At 33.9% G+C, this 25,483-nt stretch overlaps 3 protein-coding genes, 1 long non-coding RNA gene and 1 other non-coding gene across 6 annotated transcripts; 2 read left to right on the forward strand and 3 right to left on the reverse strand.

The window, feature by feature from the left end:
- Nucleotides 1-5,129: 5,129 nt before the first annotated feature.
- Nucleotides 5,130-5,201, reverse strand: TRNAD-GUC. Its single transcript has one exon. It is a non-coding gene; the product is annotated as a tRNA-Asp (tRNA).
- Nucleotides 5,202-6,028: 827 nt separating this feature from the next.
- Nucleotides 6,029-12,609, forward strand: LOC111794944. 2 transcript variants are annotated; one of them, XR_002815149.1, is made up of 12 exons: nucleotides 6,029-6,267; nucleotides 6,885-7,102; nucleotides 7,272-7,429; nucleotides 7,545-7,690; nucleotides 8,899-8,961; nucleotides 9,052-9,144; nucleotides 9,742-9,903; nucleotides 10,222-10,328; nucleotides 10,675-10,853; nucleotides 11,039-11,290; nucleotides 11,801-11,863; nucleotides 12,252-12,609. XR_002815149.1 is itself a non-coding variant. In XM_023677154.1 (11 exons), the coding sequence occupies exons 1-10, from the start codon at nucleotides 6,166-6,168 to the stop codon at nucleotides 11,257-11,259; spliced, it is 1,449 nt and encodes a 482-aa protein (XP_023532922.1). In that variant the 5' UTR covers nucleotides 6,029-6,165; the 3' UTR covers nucleotides 11,260-11,290; nucleotides 12,252-12,609. The 2 variants fall into 2 exon arrangements, 1 of the variants encoding a protein (XP_023532922.1); XM_023677154.1 differs by lacking the exon at nucleotides 11,801-11,863.
- A 1,058-nt stretch (nucleotides 12,610-13,667) lies between these two features.
- On the forward strand, nucleotides 13,668-14,419 carry LOC111795669 (cysteine-rich and transmembrane domain-containing protein WIH1-like). The gene is made up of 3 exons (XM_023678217.1): nucleotides 13,668-13,810; nucleotides 13,902-14,067; nucleotides 14,259-14,419. The coding sequence occupies exons 1-3, from the start codon at nucleotides 13,759-13,761 to the stop codon at nucleotides 14,302-14,304; spliced, it is 264 nt and encodes an 87-aa protein (XP_023533985.1). The 5' UTR covers nucleotides 13,668-13,758; the 3' UTR covers nucleotides 14,305-14,419.
- Nucleotides 14,420-18,873: 4,454 nt separating this feature from the next.
- On the reverse strand, nucleotides 18,874-20,752 carry LOC111795100 (soyasapogenol B glucuronide galactosyltransferase-like). The gene is made up of 3 exons (XM_023677346.1): nucleotides 20,528-20,752; nucleotides 19,610-19,972; nucleotides 18,874-19,389 (listed from the first exon to the last, which is right to left on the reverse strand). Exons 1-3 carry the CDS (start codon nucleotides 20,750-20,752, stop codon nucleotides 18,874-18,876), a joined length of 1,104 nt encoding a protein of 367 aa, XP_023533114.1.
- A 2,834-nt stretch (nucleotides 20,753-23,586) lies between these two features.
- LOC111795527 lies at nucleotides 23,587-25,090 on the reverse strand. The gene is made up of 2 exons (XR_002815211.1): nucleotides 24,895-25,090; nucleotides 23,587-23,964 (listed from the first exon to the last, which is right to left on the reverse strand). It is a non-coding gene; the product is annotated as an uncharacterized LOC111795527 (long non-coding RNA).
- Nucleotides 25,091-25,483: the final 393 nt, after the last annotated feature.

The following is a 25,483-nucleotide window of genomic DNA, read 5'->3' on the forward strand; positions in this document are numbered from 1 at the left end:
ACATAGGATTCTCCCATGAATGTTGCTGGATTTTTATAGATCTAGTGTGCAATAATTTGAAATTTCCTAATGTGTGAATCTCACGTTGACAACACAATCCCACATTGGTAGGGGAGTAGAACAAAACACCCTTTATAAGGATGTAGAAATCTCTTCCCTAATAGACGCGTTTTGTTTTAAAGCCGGAAAGAGAAAAACTAGACTATTTCTTCAAGTGTAATCTTGGTTCATTCATGTACTCATCATTTACTCGATTGTCACAGTCTATTTCTTCAAGTATGACGTGAAAGAACTTTTATTACTAGATCGATTCCTTCCTTATAAGAAAAGAGTTTTTTTAGGATAAGCTCTATTATACTTTAACTTGGTTTGTACCTTAAAAGGGTTTGAGGTTTAAAAAATATAATAACAATAAATTCTAAAAGAAAGGAATCAAAATATATTTTAACTAACATATAATAATAATAAATAAATAAATAAAGAATCTAAAAAAAAAGTAGGGAAATAAATTTTAATTTTTAATTTTTAATTTTTTTAAAAACTATAACTCTAAGTGTCCCTCATAAGAAATAATTTTAAAGAAAGAAGAATAAAACTTTTAAATTTTTAATTAAAAAAAAATTAAAGCATGAGAATAAATTTAGGAATCAAAATTATATTTTAAAATAATTTATTTTTAAAAAAATAAAAAAAAAATGAAAAAAAAAAGAATAAAAAAATAAAAAGAATTGAAGGTGTTGTAAGAATGTTTTCCTTTTGTCCTTTGGGAAATTTTTATTCTTCTTTTTGGGACTCTCAAACCATCCGTCGGCAAAACAAGCCAAAATGCCTTTTCATTTATTTCCATAATTCCATTTATTTAATTTAAAAAAAAACAACAACAAAATAATATATATATATATTTTAATATATAACCACAATTTTATTTGACCAAAAAGGTTTTCTTTAGTATCATTTGACCTAAAAGTTACATAAATATAATTAAAATAACGTCATAAATAAAATGATAATAATAAATTAACATAAATAAAAACTTATTTAAATGTAGAAATTAACATAAATTAAAGAAAAATGGTTGAATTAAACCGACAATGAAATTTAGGTTTATATATATTAATGTAATTTGGTTGAAAATGTAAGGACAAAATCGTAAGAAATAAAAATAATGTAATTATAAAAAAGTTGACCAAAAAGAGTTTTTATTTTTATTTTTCTTATTATTATTATTTTGTTTGATGTGATAAGAGGCACGTTTCTTTTTTAGCCCATTACCAAAAAGACAAAAATACAAATATGTTCCAATTTACTTTTATAACCCCAACTTTTTGGTTTCACTCAATAATAAATAAAAACATTATATATTTATATTATAATAATAATAACAAACATTATACATAAGGTATACATGGATTGAATTAGGTTGGAGATGTCTTCTGGACCCGAACAACCCAAATAGAGTTCATAATTTAGATTGGGTACTTAACACAAATACATATTACATTAATAACTAAAATTTCATAAAACTCAAATATCAAACATCCACATGTCACAGTGTATATTAGGTTGGGTTGGGTTGCGTTGTAACTCTATTTTTCAAGTGGGTCGAGTTGACTCAATAAAAAAAAAGAAATTAACTTATAAACTAATTCGAGTTTTCGATTTTCTAAAAATTCAATTCAACCCAAAAAATATCACATAATGATATTATATTTAGTTATAGGTTCCTTTTATCAATGCAATATTTAGTGGCATGACTTTGTCTCTGGTGTGAGTCACTCAACTTGGCACATAGAAGCATTCGACTTATCATTATCATGATGTGACATCTTTCGTTATCTTACGTTATTGTAATTTTATTTAGGGGTTAGGTTTGTGCCTTCCAAAAAAATAATTTTTTTATGGTATATAGGAGTTTAATTTATTTTTCATAATTCGTTTTTATATGTTTTTTATTTTAAAAAATGAAATTTTTTTATGCACTATTAACATATTTATGTAGGATCTTATTTTTGGAAATGTAAATGGGTATCTTTGATGTACATGTTGTGGTCAATTTTTTTTCTGTATACATAACTTAATGATTGAATCGTTAGGTTAAAATTTGCTTACGTCAAATGTAAGCGCTCAAGTCCACTACGAGTAGATATTGTTTTTTTTGGACTTTCTCTTCTAGGTTTTTCTTAGTTTAAAATGCGTCTTTCAGGAGACGTTTCCACACCCTTATGAAGAGTATTTTGTTCCCCTCTCCAACCGATGTGGAATTTCACAATCCACACCCCTTTGGGGCCAGCGTCCTCGCTGACACTCGTTCTCCTCTTCAATCAATGTGGAACTCTAATCTACCCCTTTCGAGGTTGAACGTCTTCGCTGGCACACCGCCCGGTGTCTGGCTCTGATACCATTTGTAATAGCTCAAGCCCTGAAGACCCAATATTGAAATGACATTTCAAGTAGCTATAACAAGAAATCGACAATATCAAATTTATCTCAAATATTGTTGGATTCAACCTATAATTTTAAAATTAATTTCAAAAAGTCATTCGAGATCTCTAAGCAATTTTAGTCCTATTAAATACCATTATTCTATGATGGTCTTATAATTTTATTAATTAATCGGGTGTATGTATGCACATACTAAATTGTTAGGAAACATAATCGATCTCATTTTGATGTCAATTTGAGTATAATTCTTTAGCTACAACACTAATTATTATTTCATACTAAAATTAATGTTTTTTTTTTATTATTTTAGAATAAAATTATTTTTTTAGATTTTAAATATATGTAGTTTATTACGTTAATAATCATTTTTAATTTTTTCTAAAAGTTTTGATAATTACATAATTTAAGTTATATAATAGAAAATTCTAAAACTATACTACAACGACATCTTGTTATTTCGTTTTTAATTTAAAATAAAAAAAACTTTATTTTTCATTTTGATTCTTTGGTCGGGTTATATTTATTGCATTGCCCTTTTCTTAAATAGTTTTAATTTTAAAAAAAAAACATTAATTCAGTTAAATTACATAAACAAAAAAAGTAGGTCGTTTTGAAAACTAACCCTTTTTTTTTGTCGAAATTTCTACGTGAATATAAACTTTAATTTTTAAAACTAAAAGCTAAGTTAGTAAATACTTTAAATTTTGATTAAGATGCGAAAAACATTTTTGTAACGGCCTACTTTATGAAATCTTAAATTGACTCAAATTGATCACCAAATGCATGCTNAAAAAAAAAACATTAATTCAGTTAAATTACATAAACAAAAAAGTACGTCGTTTTGAAAACTAACCCTTTTTTTTTCCCGAAATTTCTACGTGAATATAAACTTTAATTTTCAAAACTAAAAGCTAAAATTGATAGGTTATTAAATACTTTAAATTTTGATGAAGATGCGAATAACATTTTTGTAAGAGCCTACTTTATGAAATCTTAAATTGACTCAAATTCATCACCAAATGCATGTTATCGTCATCTTAAAGTGGAGAAGTGAAAACGTGCAAATTATAAATTCATACATTTTTAGAGAAATAATTAAGTTTTGTGTGGGATACTTCATACATAAATAACTCGAGTTTGTAAAACAAACTAAAAGGTTTACGTTCAAGTAATTAACTGAATTAATGCGTGTTGATCTCTCTTTATCACGACCCTTTCCCTTACTTTTTTTTTTTTAAAACAAAATTTTGTATTGAAAATTTTCATGANTGTGGGATACTTCATACATAAATAACTCGAGTTTGTAAAACAGACTAAAAGGTTTACGTTTAAGTAATTAACTGAATTAATGCGTGGTGATCTCTCCTTATCACGACCCTTTCCCTTACCTTTTTTTTTTTTAAAACAAAACTTTGTATTAAAAATTCTCATGATGTAATTCTCTATTAGGGTTAGATATGCATACATACACAAGAAAAATATCACTAATTCAACTCCCATAATCACAGTGGAGCAATTACCGAGTTGAAATCACAAAACACTAGAATCATTTTTATACATATGGAGAGATAACGGTTACAAGTTCATATGACTAAGGGGTAATACAATTCTCGTGCACACAGATAGGAGATTTCCTCCAAAGTCTTATCAGAGTCTAGTGCAATTTGTACCCACAAATAGGTAATTATTACCATTCTCATTCACATAGATAGGTATCTTAGCGCTAATATAATTCTAATGCACATAAATAGGTAATTATCCTTATCTATTTTTTTTAATTATCATTTTTAGTTGTTGCTAAAAAAAAACCATTTTAATTTAAAGAAAATTAATTCAAAAACGGTGGGTTGTCGNTATGTAATTCTCTATTAGGGTTAGATATGCATACATACACAATAAAAATATCACTAATCTAACTCCCATGCTCACAGAGGAGCAATTACCCGGTCGAAATCACAAAACACTAGAATCATTTTTATGCATATGGAGAGATAACGGTTACAAGTTCATATGACTAAGGGGTAATACAGTTATTGTGCACACAGATAGGAGATTTCCTCCAAAGTCTTATCATAGAGTGCAGTGCAATTTGTACCCACAAATAGGTAATTATTACCATTCTCATTCACATGGATAGGTATCTTCACGCTAATATATTTCTAATGCACATAAATAGGTAATTACTATAATTTTCATACACACATATGAATAATTATACGAAGATTCGATACATACAAAATATTCATAATATTTCATAATATCATTTTCAAATATGCACAAACATAACAACAATTCATAAAATAGTCATATGTCCATTTTATGTAACGTTTGGAAACATTAAAAACGGTAATCGTAAAACAACAAATTGTCTTGGAATCTAATCTAAGTGAAACAATAAGCTACATCATTTCCATACGACATTTCCATAATTATTTTCTTGTATTATTTTTTATATATGACATTTATGCAAAACCAAATACAAAAATTCTATTAAAAAATGTTATATTAGATCCTTATCTATTTTTTTAATTATCATTTTTAGTTGTTGCTAAAAAAAAACCATTTTAATTTAAAGAAAATTAATTTATTGAATAGAAATTCTTTCTAATAAATTAAAAAACGGTGGGTTGTCGGGCATTTATTCATTAAACAAATTTTAGTAAAATGAACATCGCAAGAAAACAAAGCGCCGTTGCCGGGGATCGAACCCGGGTCACCCGCGTGACAGGCGGGAATACTTACCACTATACTACAACGACCAATTTATTATTTTTTATAAAATAAAATTTTAAATATTTTGTTATTTCTAAATTAGAACTATGGATTAGGTTGAACACCGACAAAATTATATCATTCACCCATCTTTTTTCTTAAATTTATTTTGGCAATGAGAATGAAATTTTCTAGATAACTATTTTATTTTTTAATTTTCTAAGTATTTATTTTCTGTCCTATAGTTTTCATTTTTTTTTAAAGAAAGTTTTTAGTTTTTAAAACCTAACTTAATGCACCTAATAAAATTAGACCATAAAAACAATAAGACTCGAGATGAAAATATTGATTCTAAACTTAAATTTTCAAAGCTAAATGCTTATGAAGCGAGGACGTTTGTGGGACCCACTACAAATTTGAGAATGCTTTTTGTGAAACAGTAATGTCGTTTCTCTCCTATGAATATTCATCAAATTTTAGTTTGGTTGGGTTGATTACTCGAGCAACTGTTTCACAACCCAACTTTATATTTTTGGGTTGGATTTGGTTGTCAAATTATTTTTTAATTATTTAAAAAAATCATACTTATCCGCCCATTAAATATCAAACATTTACGGTTAACAATGCATCACTCATAGAACATTAAATATTTTTAATTTTTCTAAAAATAGGAGAGAGTTAAATTGTAACTCTATTTTTAGGTTGGTCAAGTTGACCCGAAAAAAAAAAAAAAAACGTCTTAACTAGTAAATCAAATTCAACCTTCCATTTCTAAAAATTTAACCTAATAAAAATAAAAAAAAAACTTAACCAGACTCGTATGACCTAATATGTTATTATAGGGTTCGGCAACTCGGCCCAGATGAAAACTGCAACCTAGACCGTGGCCTAGGTTGGGTCTGCATTTCAGCGTCTGTTTCTTCTACGAGGTTCTCCTCTTCTAACCGTCCTACATTTCTGGTGCAGAGGAAAATAAGGCTTTGGTTCTTTCCTCCGAACCAGAAATCAAGCATGGTCCCTTCGATGCTGTTTCGTGCTTCTACTTGCCTTCTTTTTCTCGCCCTGTTCTTCGCTTTAGCATACTCCATTCCTGACCCTCAACAGNTTTTTTTTTTTTTTTTTTTTTTTTTTTTTTTTTTTTTTTTTTTTTTTTTTTTTTTTTGTTTCTTTACTTGTTTAGGATTGTTATACTTTCAATGTGTTCTTTTGTGCTCTCTACTTTGGCTTTGGCAGTGTTCGAGTATACTTGCATTTTTCTGCCCTCCCCCTCTAGAACAGGGCGTTTATAGATTTTGTTTTTGGGAATGCTATGGGTTGGTGCACGGGAAAAGTTTCTTTGGAAATGAATTGCTCAATGACACATTCTATGATAGAAATTCAAAATTTAAACTTCTTGGTTGAGGAAGATGTCCTCTTGGTTTATGCTTCAACAATTACATGGTACCCATGGATTCAAGATTATTGGTGCATATGTACTCAATTATTGGGAAGATAGGTTCTTCATCTCTTAATTTAATTTCATGAAAATTGGGAAAGAAGAGTTTCCATTACCATTATCTAGTCATCTTGTTCAGATAAATTTCATTGCCCCTTCTGTTACCTTCTTTGATAGAAGTTATAACTTCTTGAAAAGCTTTGAAATTTCGATTTCGTGAGTGTAAGAAAAATATTTTATGGTCCATTCATTCCTTGATGGCATATATTGCTTACTCATGTTCCTGGTCTCTTCAGTTGTCTCTGAATCCACAACTCTGCAACTATCTCGTGGCTTGCCTGTGCAAAATTCTCCAGGTTCCAAACCTGGAACTGTGGTGGTTTGTGAAAGAGTATACATCCAAGGATTATTGAGGATTAAAAATCTGTGGAAGCTTGCCCACACGGTAAAAGTGAAGCTTTCCATGATAAATTCAAGTGCTCGGATACCGAATGTAGAGGTTTGTTTTCACAGGTGAGTGCATTATAATTTTTTTTTTTTTATAATACCGAGTATTGAGGTTTGTTCTCCAGGTTCGTTTTCGGGGGCAAGCCTACAAAAATTTTGATTTTCATATGAGTGAAGAACACAAATATACTCTATACTAGATCTGATTAACCTTCTAAATACCATGGCTTTGCAGGAACATGTCACTTGGTATAGGGATGTGTCCACAAAGTCAGTGGGAGAAAGTTGCCAAGGGTTCTTGGGCTCAATCCATGTCGCCGTTTGACCACAAGCTTATAGATATCAGAACTTCTGGGTTATCCTTGGAAAGTTTTGAGGTATCTATTGAAGAAGGTATGTGCATCTATACTGTGAATTGCAAAAGAAAAACAAAGTGGGAGAAATTTGATATCAACCTTATCTGCTTGTGGAAGAAGATTGACTCTAAGCCTCCCCCTCCCTATTGCAGAATTCTTTATGTACCGCATAATTTTTTTAATCCTGGGCTTGGTGTTGATGAGTTCGGCCTCCATTCTTGGCAAGTCATTGGTATTCTATTATGGAAGTGCTATGACAATTGGAGTTCTCCTTGTAGTGTTAATGATCCTTTTTCAGGTAATTAGGTCGTATCTTCTATCTTAACTTAAATGTATATATCATACTTCTTTCGATGTTATTATGTTTCTTATTGAATAAAAGATGGATATGTAATATTTACTACTTTGGATCTTGTAAAAGTGTTCTGTTTCTGGTAACTTGGAAGTTGGTGCTGGCTTTAGGATATTGTTGTGACTTTGAGCATGCCGTTTCTACTTTCGTAGTTGTTGATCTTGGTGACAATATCATGATATTATTCTCTTCATGGATTTCAATATTGACTTTCCAATTATCTTTATTAGGTCTTAGCAGTTTGAGTCACTGGTTCAAATTATATGAGGGGAAAAGAGAAAATTTAAGTACAGAGATAAGTTCATGTCCACAACCCGAGCTATAGACTATATATGTAGTTCAAGCTACGAATTCAAATCACCCAGGCCCATAGCCGACTCATGTGAAGCATCCATTTCCCAAAGGACTTTTAACCAAAGTTCTCTGGTTAATGCCCCGTTCACATATCTATGTACTCCTATTAATCCTTTCATGGTTGAATGTCCCCCACATTTTGCTCATTGTGTTGACATCCCCCCTCGAGCATAAGCACTCCCCTAAAAAACCAACAAATGGATACTCTCTCCTTAAAAACGTCTGCCTCTGTTTTGAACTCCATATAATCTTGGTAAATGATCTCTCTACCTTTATGATTTTTAGATTTTTGCAACAAAACAATATTAGGATTATCTCCTTCATAATCTTTATGATTTTTATCCATAAAGCCCTAGCAACCTAGTTGCATCTTCTTAAATGCATAAAAACTGGCCTCCCTCATCTCCACTTGAGAATCTTTTCATGATATACATTTGAGGAAAGGTTATTCAACTCCCTGAAGCCTTTTAAGTTCATCATTGAAGCCTTCTTCCTCACCCTTGGGCCGACCTGTATTGTTCATGGTTTTTGTCTTAAACCTGTAATTTGGCTTACCTCCCTTTTTGGGTACAGATAATGAATGGCCTTTTGTAAGGGCTGTGGCTGTTTAATAGGTAAATGATATAGAACGGAAACTGTGAACTTGGATTCGTGGTTCATCCCCATTCTGTTTATTTCTCTAATCTCTTTTTCCAATGAGATTGTCTATTGCTTGAAAGATATATGGAAATGTGACTATAGCTTGATCGCGTTGTGTTCAATAATGTAATAATACTTTTTTCTTGCCTGGTTACTGACAGGGAATGAAGCTTCTTCCTACCGGTCGGAAGAGCTCACTTGCAATTTTTCTATATGCATCTGCAGTGGGTATCAACCTTTTGTCAGTCTCACATATCTTCTTTCTGTGATCATAGAAGTACTGAATGTACAACTTACAATCCATCTTTCCACAGGTTGGTCTGGGATCTTTTTTCCTCCGTTACATACCTGGATTATTGCATCAAATACTTTTGGAAATGGGTATAAGTGAGGACATGTATAATCCTGTACGTAACTTATCTTTCATCCTTCTTGATAATTTACCTCACTATTTCAGTCATGAATAAATTTACAGAAGTGTTGACTTTTTATCTTATTCTCTTTTGATGCGTTGGCACCTCATAATCGTGTTGGTTGGAAAAAACTTCATGTATGTGTGTATTGGCTAAAATTTACCTAAATGCTCGCAGTGACTACATACGACCAATTCAAGGTCCCTTACAGACTGGACCATGACATTACAACTATTGTTTAAACACGAATATCTATCAATTCATTGATATACCTTTATTTAGCCATTGGTCGCTCTGAATCATATCAAGTTAGACACAGACCACACATCCTTACTGCAAAACATTTCGCGTGCATTTTTTTAATTGAAGTAATCTTTCAAAAAATAATCCAACTGGAAAACCTTAACAATAATGTGTTCCACTCTGCTCTTCTTGCAGCCTTCTAGGACATATATATGTGTATCTTGTACATCATGTTACTTTTATCATTTTTCCACTTGGTTTATAACCATAGTGGTATTCTTTCTTATAAGTTCATTGAAATGCATTAGTTACCGGGGAACTAAATGCTTCTTAAATTATTGATTACAGGTAGCTACATTTCTACTGGCTTTTATTTTTCTGATTGGAGCATGGTTGGGCTTTTGGGTAGTCCACAAATTTGTCCTTGATGAAGATGGATCAATTGATACTAGCACATCGCTTTTCGTCACATGGTGCATACGGATTCTGGCTGCTCTTCTGATTCTTCAGGTTTTCTCATTGTCATTACTACCTCCATTGTTGGAAATTATTTATGCATTTGTACTTTTTTGTTAATTGGATTTAAAGATGATCACCCAACACGACAATGTGCGAAAATGGAAAATTTAAAGATATTTTATATCTGATGTTGCCTCAAGGACGGGAGGATTTGGAATACATTAGCTATTATATATGTTCTTTTTCTTTCCCTGATAAGAGAGTCTATAACAAGTGAGTCTAATCCAAGTATCTTGAAACTTATGTCTGTGCTTAATATGTATCATATTTTCAAACAATTTTCTATTGATAAATTTAAATTACTTTCAGTGTTCTTTGGATCCATTGCTGGCAACAGGAGTTTTAATATGTGGAATAATGGCTTCATCAATACTGAGGAGAACTTTTAAGTTCAGATTTCTTCGTCGGCAGTACAAGTTTGTATTCTATCCAAATCTAGAGTACTTTAGTATCATTCATCCACTTTCCTTTTTTCACTACGGATCACATTATTTATTAGAATGATATACAAGCTCAAATAGCATTTCTTTTTGTTATTAACAATCATTTCTCTTATTTCAATCGGGTAAGCAAATTGAACTTCTCCAATTCAGAATGTGAGTTATGAACTTATTTAACTACGCAATTCATGGAACTGTTATACTGTGGAAATATCTGTTCTTCTAATCCAAAATATATAGAAAGTGACAGCAACTCTACAAATCAGGCATATGTTTCATGTATTTCAAATAATGTACGATATTGCGGGTTGTTTTTGTTCAGGAATTTGTTCAAATCGCCAAAGAGAAAACTCAAGAGATCTCATATCTTTGATAAGCCACGTTTTGATGATTCTGATGATGAACTCGCCATGAAGTCTCCCCTGAGTTATGAAGACCCCGGGTTCTATCGATCTCAAGACAGAAACTTTGCCCTTCAGTCCTGCAGTCTTTCTGAACGTGGTATGTTAAATGTCTCTAGTAACCCTTCTGAACTAATAAAAGACATTCTAGAATAAAAACAGTTTGTTTATGATACCTGATATTGAAATAATGCTACAATGCCCCATCAGTCAGGCAGCAATCTTTTGCCATCTTTCTTGTTCTGGTTTTATTTTATTAACGAACCTTTCTTCTGTCTGATGCAGATGAATATCCTTCGACATTCCATTCCACACCTGGACGGAGAGAATTTTCTAAGGATGAGTGGAAAAGGTTCACAAAGGACTCAACCGAAAAAGCTTTGGAAGGACTAGTTTCTTCGCCAGATTTCGGCAGGTGGCTCGTTGACAATGCAGATAGAATCAACATAACTCCCCAAAGCAGTAGAAGAGCTGAGAAAGGTCGAAAGTGGCTCCCTTGGTTGTGATTGGTCAAGGTCAAACGCAATGGTAGATTAGGTATGTAAAACATACTGCCTGCATAGTTATCATGACTTTTCTGGGAAGCAGTAGGATGTGTTTAGACAAATTGATCACACCCCCTAACTTGTATTTCCTTGTCTGTTAGATCATTATTCATCACCTAGGTTCAGGGTATCTAAGAGACTTGTATGTTCCCGTAGGTTTGCATACATTTAGCCATTGAATGGGAAGCATGTGTGGTGTAACTTTATAGCCTTTTGGGGCTGCACCTAACTTCAATTCAGTAATTACTGCACCCATGATTTTCATGGAGCGGTTGTCACTGCANTGGGAAGCATGTGTGGTGTAACTTTATAGCCTTTTGGGGCTGCACCTAACTTCAATTCAGTAATTACTGCACCCATGATTTTCATGGAGTGGTTGTCACTGTATCACTTCGAAATGTAATGTAACTTTATAGCCTTTTGGGGCTGATTGACTTCAATTCAATTGTTATTGTACCATGCTTTTGACGGAGGATTATTATTTCATGTTTGTAACATTAAGATGTAGAGCTCAAGGGGAAGGAGCTTAGCTGCAAATTGCTCAAGATGGTCATATACTAACTTGGTAGGTTGATGAGTCCAATAGTTAGCCTCTGTTCCTTGTGTCTTTGGATGATTGTAATTCAATTCAGGCGCTTATCTTCGTTTGAGCAATGTGACAGTAAATGATTAGAATGTGAAATGAAGGGTCGTCTGAATAGTTACCATCTTGGTGGGTTGAAAAAGCATTTTTGCCTTTGCTAGATAAATTTGTTTGAGGGAGAAAATATATAGTCGACAAAAGAAGAACCCGAACACCAATATGGTGCTTGTCGCATAAGCTTCAAAGTTTAAGTTAGCTCGGAGAATTTTGAGTATAGTAGAAGTTTTAAGAATGAGGAATAACTTACTTTCTATAGGTCGAAGATTTATACTCAAATAATCTCGTTAAGATTTTCTTGTTCACTTTGCAGATTAGGTTATTTACAAATCAGATCGGATTGAACATGGACTCCACGAGTTGGGCATATGCCCATCCGAGAGAGGGAGTGAAATTGGGCTTTGACCCAATTTATTTACTCTCTGTTAGGTGGTTTTATCCTTCTGTGTTGACCTGAATTCGTCTTGCCTCGAGCCTTTTCTTGTAAATTTAGCTATGGTAAAATTGAAGATAAGGAAAATGAACGGACAGAGAAGATCATGGGTTAGGGGCATGTGAGATGTATGCTTCTCAAGCTAAAATATTAGCGAAGGGAGTGGGAATTCGACTTTTGGTCCAATTCCTCTATTCTCTTAGACATATCAAAGGATGGGTTGCTTCTCGGCCTGAAATCGCTTTATTTCCATTTGAGTTCGATTATCATTGTGCCCGTAAGTTCAACAAAGGTGATGAAGGTCGGGTGCATGCTAAATGATATCCCTTTGATGATGAGAATGGACCTCGACCTTGATCTCTTGTCGAGGTCTAAGTGAGCAATTGGGTCTTGGCATGATCGAATGGTTGGTCTTAGCTCTTGTTAGAACTTTTGGTATTATTTGTATGAAAAATCTTACTCTTCTTATTGTGTTGGTCACGATCTGATTGGCATTGGATTTCTTAGATGGGTTGTGGAGCTAGTTGGCCTCGTTCTTTATTATTTTGTCGGGTTTCCTTTTTCAAGCTTTCTTAAAGCTAAAATAGTCTAATCATCTATTGGTCAATCTCTTCCTACTAGTATTTGTGGACTTCGACAAACAAACACTAACTTGTGACATTTGATTTTTTGTTTGTTGTGTTTGACCTATGTCGTCCCTCCTTTAGATGGAGTTGAAGTGCACTCATCACGAGACAAAAAACCTCCACGAATAGTGGGGTCAGCCTTGACCAAGGGATGGTTGACCTTGACTTGGTTTCATCCTTTGCCTTTTCCTTCACTACTTATTTGTTTTTAGGATGTCTCCTTCCATTAAGGTGACCTCATTATTGAAGAGAAGATAACATAAACATGGAATGTTCAGTCTTTCACTTGGTCCTTCCTCTATCACGTGTAGTTTCACGAGCCAACTTTTTATTTCTCACAAATGCCGCTAACTTTTATTACTAAAATCCATTAAAAATGCATCTGATTTTCATGTAGCAATAAGTTAATTTTGTGTTCGAGATTCAAATACTATTAGAAAAAACGAATAATTTTAATAGGGAAAAGATGATGCATTATATGGAAATCATTAATATTGGGAGGGCAACTTAAAAGGTAAAGAGCATCATAGTTTGGGAGAAGTGATGGAAACACGTAGAGCATAGAATAGGAATATATTTTGATGGAAATTTCCCTCATTCCAAGAAATCTATAACCCAAATTCCAATTCCTTTCATCTCCAACACCATTCAATTTCTATATATTCTATTCCCACTCTTTTCCCTCAACAATTTAACCATTCTTCTCGATTTCTCCTCTTCAAATTGAATCAAATTCCTCGCCGGAATCCTCCCCCATTATCATGAGCTACTACGACCACCAACAGCCGCCGGTTGGGGCTCCGCCGCCACAAGGTTAGCCTGACACACCGCCGTTTGTTCAATTACTAATGGGTCCTCTGTTTCAGAGGTTTTCATTCATTGATTGATTCATTAATTCTTGTAGGCTTCCCTCCCAAGGACGCTTACCCTCCCCCTGGGTACCCCGTTCAGGGCTACCCTACGGCTCAAGGGTACCCCCCTCCTCCGCCGCCCCCGGTGTATGCCCCACAGTACGCTCCGACTACTCAGCAGCCTCCTCCCAAGGACAAAACTGGTTGCCTTGAAGGATGGTCAGTCGCTTCCTCTGTTCTTGTAATCTAATGGAATTTCTTTAATTCCTCTAATTAACTACTAATTCTCTGTCTTTACATACTTAACTTCAGAGATTAATTACTAGAAAATTAATAATTTAAAATGTGATTAACAGAAGAATTTTATCCAATATATAATAAAATAAATGTATTATATGATTGTTTTGCAGTTTAGCAGCACTTTGCTGTTGCTGTCTCTTGGATGCTTGCTTCTGATAAAGATGGATGGATGGATGATCTTAAGCACTCAACTTATTATTCTAATTTCATTGCATTGTAGTATCACCATCATCTAATCTTCCTTTAATGAAAAATCTTTTTATCACAATCATATTCCGAGAAATGAATACAAAATAGTATTCGTACGGAATTCAAAATACGGATTAATAACTCACGATGATAAATAAAAAAATAATATCTCAAATCACTCTAAATCTATAATTAATCATGTTAAAATATGTAATTTAAATTATATAGAATTGTAAAGAAATTTAGCTCTAAACTCAAGCTGCGACCGGCGAGGTAGACACAAAGAGATTGCATGAGAACGTTTGGGAGTTGTTCATGTTGATCGAGTCAGGTCGAGTCGAGTCGGGTCAGATATAAACCCACAGCTCAAAGCCTATAACCCCAAAACCCAAAAACCATAACCAATAAGCACCCACAACCTAAGCCCAAGCCCAGCAACCAACCCAACCCGGTCCAGTAACCACCCCAAGCAATATAGCTCACCAACCCAGTTCAGCGTGCAGCTTACAGCTCGGCTTAGTTCAGCGTGAGTATCAACTCGGGCTGGCTTGGTCAATGGTTAACTTCCCACACAATAGGATGCTCCACGGTCAACGAGCAACAGTTTTAAGTCAAATAGGTCCGTTTGACTCAAATTTTCATCATGTTTTCGATTTTGAGGTTAGTTTTCCCTAATTCTTCCTAATTTTACCTAAATTTCATTTAAGTATGCTGATTTATAGTATTTTGATTTATAATTCTTACGAGTAGTTCTAAGTTAGTTATTTGAAATTGATGTTTATGAAACTTTCTAGAACATTTTGTATATATTTAATCTTGTGACGATTGTTTATCTGTGTGCATGAGAATTGCGGTAATTGTCTGTCTATGTGAATGAGAATTACATAGGGCATGAAACAACTACCCATCTGTGTGCATGAAAATTATTTTGGATATTATGTTAGGGCCTTTGAGTAAATTACCTATCAGTGTACATAGGACTGATACCACTTCTCCGTAATATGACGTTGAGCAATCACTAATCTGTCTGCATAGAAATTGTACCAGTTTTACCATTTTACTTGTGACAATGGTTCATGTGTATGCATGGAGTAAAATCAACTTTATACAATTTACTAGCCACTTGATTCATTGTTGTTTAGTGTAATTGTATGCATATTTAATTTGGAGGGGGTCGTTGTTTAGTGTAATTGTATGCATATTTAATTTGGAGGGGGTCGTGTTCTATATATATTTGAGTTCCTACGTAAATAATAATTATGAAAATCAAAGGAAGTTTTTATTATCAATTCGAGCATAATTTAACTTATTTAGATTTTTTTTTTCGATCCATCCCATTTTAAATGTTGAATCTATAAAAGGTTAAATAAATACAAAAAAACTATTTGTAATTTTTAAGAATCTTAAAGTTAAGATAGAATTGTATATTATGGGCGAATATCGTCGTGTTCGATGATAAGTATGAAATATGTGATTGAAATATTGATCTAATTGTTGAAACAATATAGAAAATAAGAGATTGAAAGGAATAACAAAAAATCATTTCTTTTTCAATTAAAGGAAAACCCACATGCTCAATGTATCTACACATACATTTAACTTCTCTAATACGCAATCTTCACACTTTTTAAGCTTTTTTTTTTCTTTCCAGAAGCCTTGGGAGATTCTTTTGAAAGGATGACTCAATTTAGAAATCCTAACNAACTTATTAAATTCTAGAAAACATTAATTTAGTCGTTCTAAAAAAGTCAAGTCCTATTGTTTTTCTTATATTATATTCACATTAACATAATTTAACGTGAACCTAGTAGATACCACAAAACATAACAAGCTATGAACAAATGATTTAAGAATTTGACAAATTCGAATCAATCAAATCCGAACAAACAAAACGTTGAATTGAATCGTACCCGTCTTTACTCGGTTGAATTTTTTTTAGAATAGAAAATTGGTTTTGGTTTGTATGAAATAGAGAATTGGTGTTGGTTTGTAAAGTTGACCTTTTTTTTAGTCAAATCAATTTTAGTTTTAAAATTATTATTGTAATTTACTAAATAATAATGAATATTAAAATTATTTAATGAATATTAAAAATTATATTTTAGAATAAACATAAACTTTTAAATACATTTTATTTAATAGGATTTAATAAGTTGATTTATATTAAAAAAAAAATTATAATTATTCGAAAAAGAGGATAGATATAGGTGCGGTCATACATTACGTAAACACGCATCGACAATGGATAAAAAGGAATAAAGTTTTGACTTTTGGTCAAACATAAGCACGTGCGATGCATGATTTAATCTCTTTTTGGGGAGTGGTCGGCTGGTCAAACTCGTGCCACAGACAAAACACACCGCCGACGGCTATTTTTTTTTCTTTAAAAAAGATAAAATAAATAGCCTTCTAAACAACACCATACGAAGCTTCTTACAAAATTCTTTATATATGTAAATAAAACACATGCACCAAACACGCAATTCCCAATTTTAATACAAGCTTTCACCTCAACTTATCCATGGAACCTCACTCTTACTCCTCTTCTTCTTCTTCCTTTTCCTTTTACTACTCCGACCCTGACGGAGTTCACAAGGCGTCGTCGAGGTCCCCAAAGAAGGCGGTTGCGCCTCCGCCTCCGATGCCTCCGAGGGTTTACAAGGTGGAGCCCATCGAGTTTCGGGATGTCGTTCAGAAGCTAACTTCACCTCCTGAGTATCTAGATCCTCGTCTTAAAGCCATGCCAGCTCCCCGCCCAAATCTCTCCAATCCGCCGCCCTGCTCTTCCCGCCGTTGAAAGATATTAGCACAACTATTGTTGTTAATATATTTGTATCATTCTTACGTTTCATATTTTTTATGATTTCTTTTTTAATTTTAAGTTATAATAAGAAATTTAGTGTTTTTTTTTTATATTTATATATTTGAAAAGGGAGAGAAATTCAAATGAGATAAATATATTATAATAATACTGAATTGTGCTTATGTTTTGTTTGTGACTGCTCATGTTTGTAAAGTATTTGAATGGAATAATTAATGTTCTTATTGATTATAGTTAGTTCAACTACTTAGATATATGTATTTTTGGATTAAGCACGTGAGAGGGTCCCGAAAAAATAAATAATTTTTTTCAAAAAAACAGCGTCGTCGATTGATTGTGATTTACATTTTTTTTTATATGATTATGTACCTATGTGAGCACGGTTAGGGATTTGTTAGTTTATTCTACCCTTGACCCATGACTCACTTGGTTGGTATTTTAATAATTATGATATAAAATGATATGATTATTGACTATGCAAGAGTGGTTAGTGATTTGGTAGCTTATCATTAATAGTAAGTCGTAAGTCGTCGAGATGGAGACCACATAGTGCTTTTGGTGAATTGTGATATGATATGATGTGATTTTGCGGGTAGTTAGGGATTTACTAGCTTATTCTCAATTGTGAACGGTTAAGACAAGCTCACAGAGTAATTTAATGATTTGTGCTATGAGATGATATGATTCTTCAATCACATGGGGACGGTTAGGGTTAATTGTGAACGATCAAAATGGCATCCACATAGCATCTAATGATAAAGATGATTGAATAGAGAAATTATACCCTAGATGTCAAGCACACAAATGATTTGTATGGATAGTAAAAGAGCTAACTAAGTTATCCTATGACTCTGAGGAACCCTAATAAGATAGATGAGATTCAGAGAGGTCGACCATTAGGACCCATGAATGGAATGAACTAGATTATAAGGAATGGTTAGCTCCAAGGAGTTAGATGATAAGAAACTATGAGCTCGTGGATATGACCTAGATACTATAGGGGTCGAGAGCATGTACGAGTTGTAAAGCTATAGGAGTCGAGATTGCACTTATGCTATCTTGTATATAAATCTTTGTCGAATTACATTAAATTTCATTAGACGAAAAATAGATTCGATTGAGATTATAAAAAAATGGGTGATTATAATAAACATTCTTGATAAATGGGGATTTGACAAACTTAGGGATGCTTGATTCCATTGGATGTGAATGCAGATGAATTGTATGTTATTAAAGATGTACAACTGGGACCTTAAGCTCTTGTGGGCACAGATCAGGCAATCTGAAGGTGTCCACACGTTATTGGGAGGCAACCAAATGGATATACTAAGGTATCTCAAGACATCGACACTTATCTTTTTCAGGTTAAAGTTGTATATAATTCCTCTGCCCCTCTTTGCACGTTGGACGTAGGCTATGCTTTAACCACTTAATTTCGATTTTGAGATGTCCATTTAACCTGTGGGCCAAGTCTACTTAGCATATATGCTTTAACCACTTAATTTCGATTTTGAGATGTCCTAAACAGGTGACGACGAATTCCTATATGCTAAGTAGACGTTCACTAGTTTAGGTGAATTTACGTCATAATCGTTCCTACATATCAGACATAATGTCCAAATTGATGGGTTAATTTTTTTCATTTACATATAATTCATAACTCGTTTAAATGAATGCAACTTTATTGATCCAAAGATTCATATCACACCCCACAATTACAATACCATATGGCTATTGCTCTCGCGGCTAAGCTTCATTGTTTGAAGGTCATTAACCAAAGAGACCAAGTTCATATGAGACGAACCACCACAACTCACAGCTCTCTTTGCTGCCTCTCCCATGTTTCTAGCCCTCTTCCTCATCTCCTCTGCCTCACCGCTTGTACCCATCAACAAAGCCACAGCCTTTCCAATATCTTCCCTCGTAACCATCTCTTGTGATCTGTGTTCTCCCAAATTCCACCACTTTCTGGATCCAACTCCGACCCCAATCTTCAGCACATCAATCAACAACTTCTCGTTGTAAAATTGCTCGGCAGACATTGGCCATGTGATCATTGGCAAGCCTGAGCTTACACCTTCTAGAATTGAAGAAGGGAACGAGTGCCAAGGAGGTTTAGCCCCAAAGGGGGTGGACAAGAGGCGGTGTCCGAGTAGGATACTGGGCCCTAAAGAGGGTAGATTACGGGGTCTCATATCGATTGTAGAAGGGAAAGAATTCCAGCGAGAACACTAGGCCCAAAAAGGGATGGATTTAGAGATCTCATATCGATTGGAGAGAAAACTAAAGCATTCTTTATAAAAGTGTGAGAACCTCCCCCTAACACGTTTTAAAAACTTTGAAGAGAAGCTTAAAAGAAAAAGTTTAAAGAGGACCATATCGATTAGTAGTGGTGGACAGGAGGATTAAATTGGTTGGAAGTTAATAGTAGTGTTTATTAGTGGAGATCACCTTATTGAAGTGTTGTTCATACGGATTTTCCAATTCATAAAAGCTGTTCATCAACATTCCATAACATCGTTTCTCTGATTCCTTACAGCCACCAAGAAACTGTGAGAATTCATCGGGGTTGGTGATCCAACTTGGCAACTCAGACCTCCTCATCTCTAAAGAATCTGGCAACCCCGGAAGTTGGAACTTATCATCGTCGGATTGCACTTCAAGATGAGGCTTGTGTTCTTTAACACATTGCTCACCACAGTAAGCAAAGAAACCGGAGCCGTTGAAAGCAAGCCGTGGGATTCCAAGCTCGGCGGCAACCTCTGTCGTCCGAGGGTAAAAGGTGTCGGCAATGATGCAACCACCGCCTCGTGTCTACCCCTTCGAGGAACAGCCTTTTCACTGGCACATCGCCCGGTGTCTGGCTTTAATACCATTTGTAACAGCTCAAGCTCACCGTTAGTAGATATTGTTCTCTTTAGACTTTCTCTTTCGGACTTCTCCTCAAAGTTTTTAAAATACTTCTAGGGAAAGGTTTCTATACCCTTGTAAAGATTGTTTCGTTCTCCTCCCCAACCAATGTGGGATATCACAATTCACCCCCTTCACGGCTCAACGTCCTCGCTAACACTCGTTCCTTTCTCCAATCGATATGGGACCACCAAATCCACCCCCTTCGGAACCCAGCATCCTTACTGACACACCGGCTCGTGTCTACCCTTTCGGGGAACAGCCTTTACGCTGGCACATCATCGGTGTCTGGCTCTAATATCATTTGTAATGGCACAAGCCCACCAGTATTAGATATTATCCTTTTTAAACTTTCTCTTTCAGCTTCCAATCTTACCTTTATAAAAGATGTTTTGTTCTCCTCTCCAACCAACGTAGATATCACATTCAAAATATTATAAGTAGGACAAATAGTACAACCTCTAGGGCAGGCCATGGAATTGTGTGGATGCGGATATGGCAGCCCGACATGGAGTGGCGGTGGATTTTGCTGTGGAAGAGGGCGGCATTGGCGACGGTGGTGATGATGGTGACAGCAACGCTGAGCTTGGCGAAGAGATGGGGGACGTCGACCATGGGGATCAGATGGCCATGGCTGACAAATGGAAGGAAAATAACGTTGAGTTGATGATTTTCAGTGAGCATGATGATGAGGAAGAAGAGATGGTTAATGAAGTGGTTGAAGAACTTGGTTGTTGTTAATTGGAGACATACATAATAAAAACTAGGATTTTAGAGATTAAAATATGAACAAAATGTTTTGTCGGAGCACAGCAGGCATTGGTCGGACATAACTATATATAAATAAATAAATAATTAATTAAATAAGCTCTTAACCTGTCTCGTGTTTTATTTACTCATACTTTAAAATCTACTGTTTCAAAAAATTGTATCGGCTCTTCAAAACTATTATGAATAAAATGATTTTATGAGAGTTTATGTATGCATACTATCGAGTGTAATATGTGACGAAAAGAATAAGGGTTGTCTTACGTGATTTATTATGCTACGATGAAAATAGGGAGACCTCATGCATAATTGTATGTTCACGTGCATCAAAATACTTTTCATTTATGAGTATGAATGCGTACACTCTGAGAGGAAAATGACCATCATGTTTACCATGATGCTATGACGGTTGCTATTCCCTCTGGGTGTCCGACAACAACCCAGAGAGTGCTAGTCCGACCAGCAAGCCCAGGGAGTGTTTGAACCCACCTGGTGAGCTCAATCTCACACATATGGGTCGTGTGTGGAGAAGTACTATACGTCCAATTTGCTCGGATTGAAAAGCCATTTAAGAGAAGACGGTTTTGGTCTCATCATTTTGTATGTGTTTGCTTTCCCCGATCCCAATAGTGGAGTCACTTACTGAGTATTTCTTAGAATACTCAAGCATTGTGCTATTCTTACATTTCAAGTAAAGGTAAGACACTCGATGACATTGCATTGACGACCATGGTGCTTTTGATGCAAACGTTTAAGTCTATGACATCATTTTATGAATTATTTTAAATGAACGTATATGCATAAAAAAGTCACGTCATGCATATGATAGCAGCTCTACTTCTTCTTCGGTATTGTATTAAATATCAATTTTAGCTATCGTCAAAAAGTTAGGTAAATTTTAGCATGTATTGATACTTTTTCATTAAAACCCTATTATTCTCCCGCTAGTGTATTAAATATCAATTTTAATTATTAATTTTAGCTATTTTAAGTATACCTAATTTTTTTTTTTTTATTAAAACTCTATTATTCTTCCTCTCGTGTATTGTGTTAAATATCAATTTTAGTTATTTGTTAGAAGTTTGGAATTTTTAGTATAAATACATAAATGAATGGCCTAAACTTATCCCTAGCGGATATTGTCGTCTTTGAGTAGTTTTTCCTTTCAGACTTCTCATCTAAGTTTTAAAACGCGTCTATTAGGAAAAAAATTCCACACCCTTATAAATAATGTATTGTTCACTTCCCTAACCGATGTGGGATCTTACAATCCACCCTTTCCAGGGCCCCGCGTCCACACTACCACTCGTTTATCTCTTCAGTCGATGTGGGATCCCCATCAAAGTTTTAAAACGTGTCTGTTAGGGAGAGGTTTTCACACTCTTATAAAGAATGTATCGTTCTCCTCCCTAACTGACGTGGGACCTCACAAAATATCCTGCAGGGCTCCGCATCCACGCTAGCACTCATTTATCTTTCTAGTGGATGTGAGATCTCACAATCCACCCCCTTTCGAGACTAACGTTATCGCTGGCACACCGCTCGGTGTCCACTCCTCTTCGAAGCTCACAGTGGTCATTACACTTAATTATTTTAAAAGCCCTCTTTTTATTATCTAGTGTATTGCGTTAAATATCAATTTTAGTTATTTATCAAAAGTTTGGTAATTTTTACAAAGTATATTTAATTTTTTTAAAACCCTATTCTTCTCTCTGCTGTGTATTGATGCATGCTTAATTTTTTTTGTTTATTCTTTTATCTATTTGTTTAAAAATCAATTTTAGTTATTTGTAAAAATTTTGATAATTTTTATCACCTATTCTTGTCCCTGTATATTAGGTTAGATATGAATTTTAGTTACCACGTATATTTAATTTTTTTTAAACCTTGTTATTTATAAAAATGTTCATACTGCCCATAATTTTCTTGTCTAAATTAAAGACGTCACTACCTACCTTAATTAATATATGCAAAAATTTGAAATAAAATACTTATAAGTCATGGTCATAAACATTTAAATAAAATAGAAATTGTGTGTGTGTGGTATAATTAGCATTGTTGTAGTTTTATTTATTTAAAAAATTAATTTATTAAAATATTTAACATTTAAATACAAATTTAATATAAAAAGCCCATGAAATTAAATATAATCGATTCTTATCAACTAATAAATTTTTTAAACTAATAAAATGAAATAAAAAGTAAACAGAAAAAAAAAAGTAATTTTAAAATTTTAAAAAATGGCTAAATTATAAACCATACCATAGATTTTGTACTTCGTTTCCATTTCGAAAATACATATGAATTTTCAAAAATTCAATAATACCCTCACACTTTAAAAAAAAAAAAAAATTTTAAAAATTTAAGAAATACTTACCTTAAATTTTCAAAAGTTTTAGTCCAAAAAAATAAAAATAATTATATAAACAAAATATACGTCAAAATAATCTATAATTTAACTTTCATACCTAGTCAAACACAAAAATCCCTGCTCGGTTTCTTAACGCCTTCTTTTTTTTCTCTTAAAAAAACTCAAAGAACGCAGGAAGAATCCAGCCTTATTGCAGTCTATATCCTCCATATCATGAAACCGTTCCTTATCCACCCGGGTACCAAATCCCACCCTTTTCTATCTTTGATGGGAAGCCAGAGCCTGCATGTATTGTTTTGTTCTAAAGTTTTTGCAGGCTTTACTTCAATTTACTAACCTTTGATGCATAAGTAAGAGATAATGAAAAGACAATCATCACTCATGACATGAACTCCCATTTTTGTGTGCATATAATCCATATAAAAGAAGGCATCCTTTGCAAAACCTTTGGTACCCAATTCTTGGAACTCAAAAGTTACAATTGTACAACCTATCAGAGCAGATCCTATTCAAGTAAGGTCGTACGTCCCGAACCCATTCTCAAATATCCATGTAAGATTATGCATTTAACCATTGTTTCAGCAACAATATTTAACCAATCTCTGCTTATTCATGTCGCTAAACATGACTATCCTGACCTATGCTAACTTGAGTAGTAGTACCTGAATCCTTTGCGTTTGCCTCTTCATCCAGCTTCTTTCTCCAGTATTCATCAAGAGGTGGCCCAAATATTGCTTTCCCAGAGACAACACCAATGCTGCAACATATATTCCAGAGTCTATTCAGATGCTCAACTCATTTATCACTCAGAAACAATGTTTAAATTCCAGCCCAAAACTCAACGAGAGCTTAAATGTTATACTAAACTTTCCCAGAAGAAATCCCATGATTCATAAACTCATGCTACAACAGTAAGTCAATTGTAAACAGAAAATTTTCCTGTAAGAGTTTGGAAACAAGAATTTTTCTTATTTTCCAGCCTACATAAACTTGCATTACCAATTTTTTGGATCCTGAGACATTGTTCTTGAATTACAGGGGAGAAAAACTATATGGCTGAAATGGCTGAAATGGCTGAAAGAATTTAGAAAGAATTTAGAAATGGCTGAAAGATAAACTTGCATTAACTAGTAATGGCTGAAAAAATTTAGAAAGTTTCTCAAATTCTTGAAATTTTTTTAAGTTCTGACTTCTACATATCATCTCAGTAACTTAAATTATGGATCGGTAGGCTGATACCAAGAACTCCAACCCTTTCAATATGCTTCAGTTCTTTCAAAACGGAGATTAATTTGGAGATAGATAAACAAACTAAAACCTAAAATCCACAACGCAACGCTGAAAGATAATCCTGCCTACTTCCGTTACAGCAAGTCTTTTAGAAGCGTTTTCATTTACTCTCAAGTATTGCTTAGTTGTATTGTATTTAACCAAAGAGACGTCTCCCCTGCTGATCGTAGAAACTACTTCCTGGTCCTGTAATTTAGGGTGCCGTAGTCAAGAAGACCATACGAGACAATTCATTCGGGAGATAAACGGCAAGAAAATAAAATTGTGAATCAATTTTCATATAGCAATTTGAACATCAGGATCTATTTCAAGAAAAACAAAAAATTGGGATTCTGCAGATTGTAGTCTCGAATTGATTGATTAAAGGGAGTGATGAAAATTGGGGAAGAGAACTTACATAACAGCGCCAATTACCATGGGGAACGAGAGGAACCTACTTCGACCGAGCATTCTGAATCGAAACTGGTAATTAGAAATCTCTTTATGAGCTTCGAATCTGGGATTATACCCTCGCTGTTTCTCAAGGATTGCGGGTCGCGGGTTACTCGTTCTTCGGACGTAGGGTTCTGAAATTTGGAGCTTAAAACCCATTCAATTATAAATACTTTGCTATTATAAAAATTAAAAAAAAAAATAAATAAATAAAAAATTAACTTTCTACTTTTATTCTAGTAAAATTTCAAAATAAAAAAAATACTAATAAAAAAATATAGTTTTAGATGAACAATACATTAAATATTGTGTTCACAAAGTCACAAGTCTTTGGGTGTCAATAACATGCATCGTCTCATTGTCGTCGTGATCAGTCACCATTCATCCTTGCAAACGCCACGCCACACTCAGATCCGTTGTACAAACACCCAATTCCTGATGAAGAATAAGAAGAAAAATGCGATTTAGGGGGATGCAAAGCGGAACCGGTTCAACCGGTCCAATGACTGGTTCGATCCGTTCACAGCAGTTCAACCCAATTCAACTTTGTTTTG

This window comes from Cucurbita pepo, chromosome LG05 (assembly GCF_002806865.2).
Source record: "Cucurbita pepo subsp. pepo cultivar mu-cu-16 chromosome LG05, ASM280686v2, whole genome shotgun sequence".
NCBI lineage: Eukaryota > Viridiplantae > Streptophyta > Magnoliopsida > Cucurbitales > Cucurbitaceae > Cucurbita > Cucurbita pepo.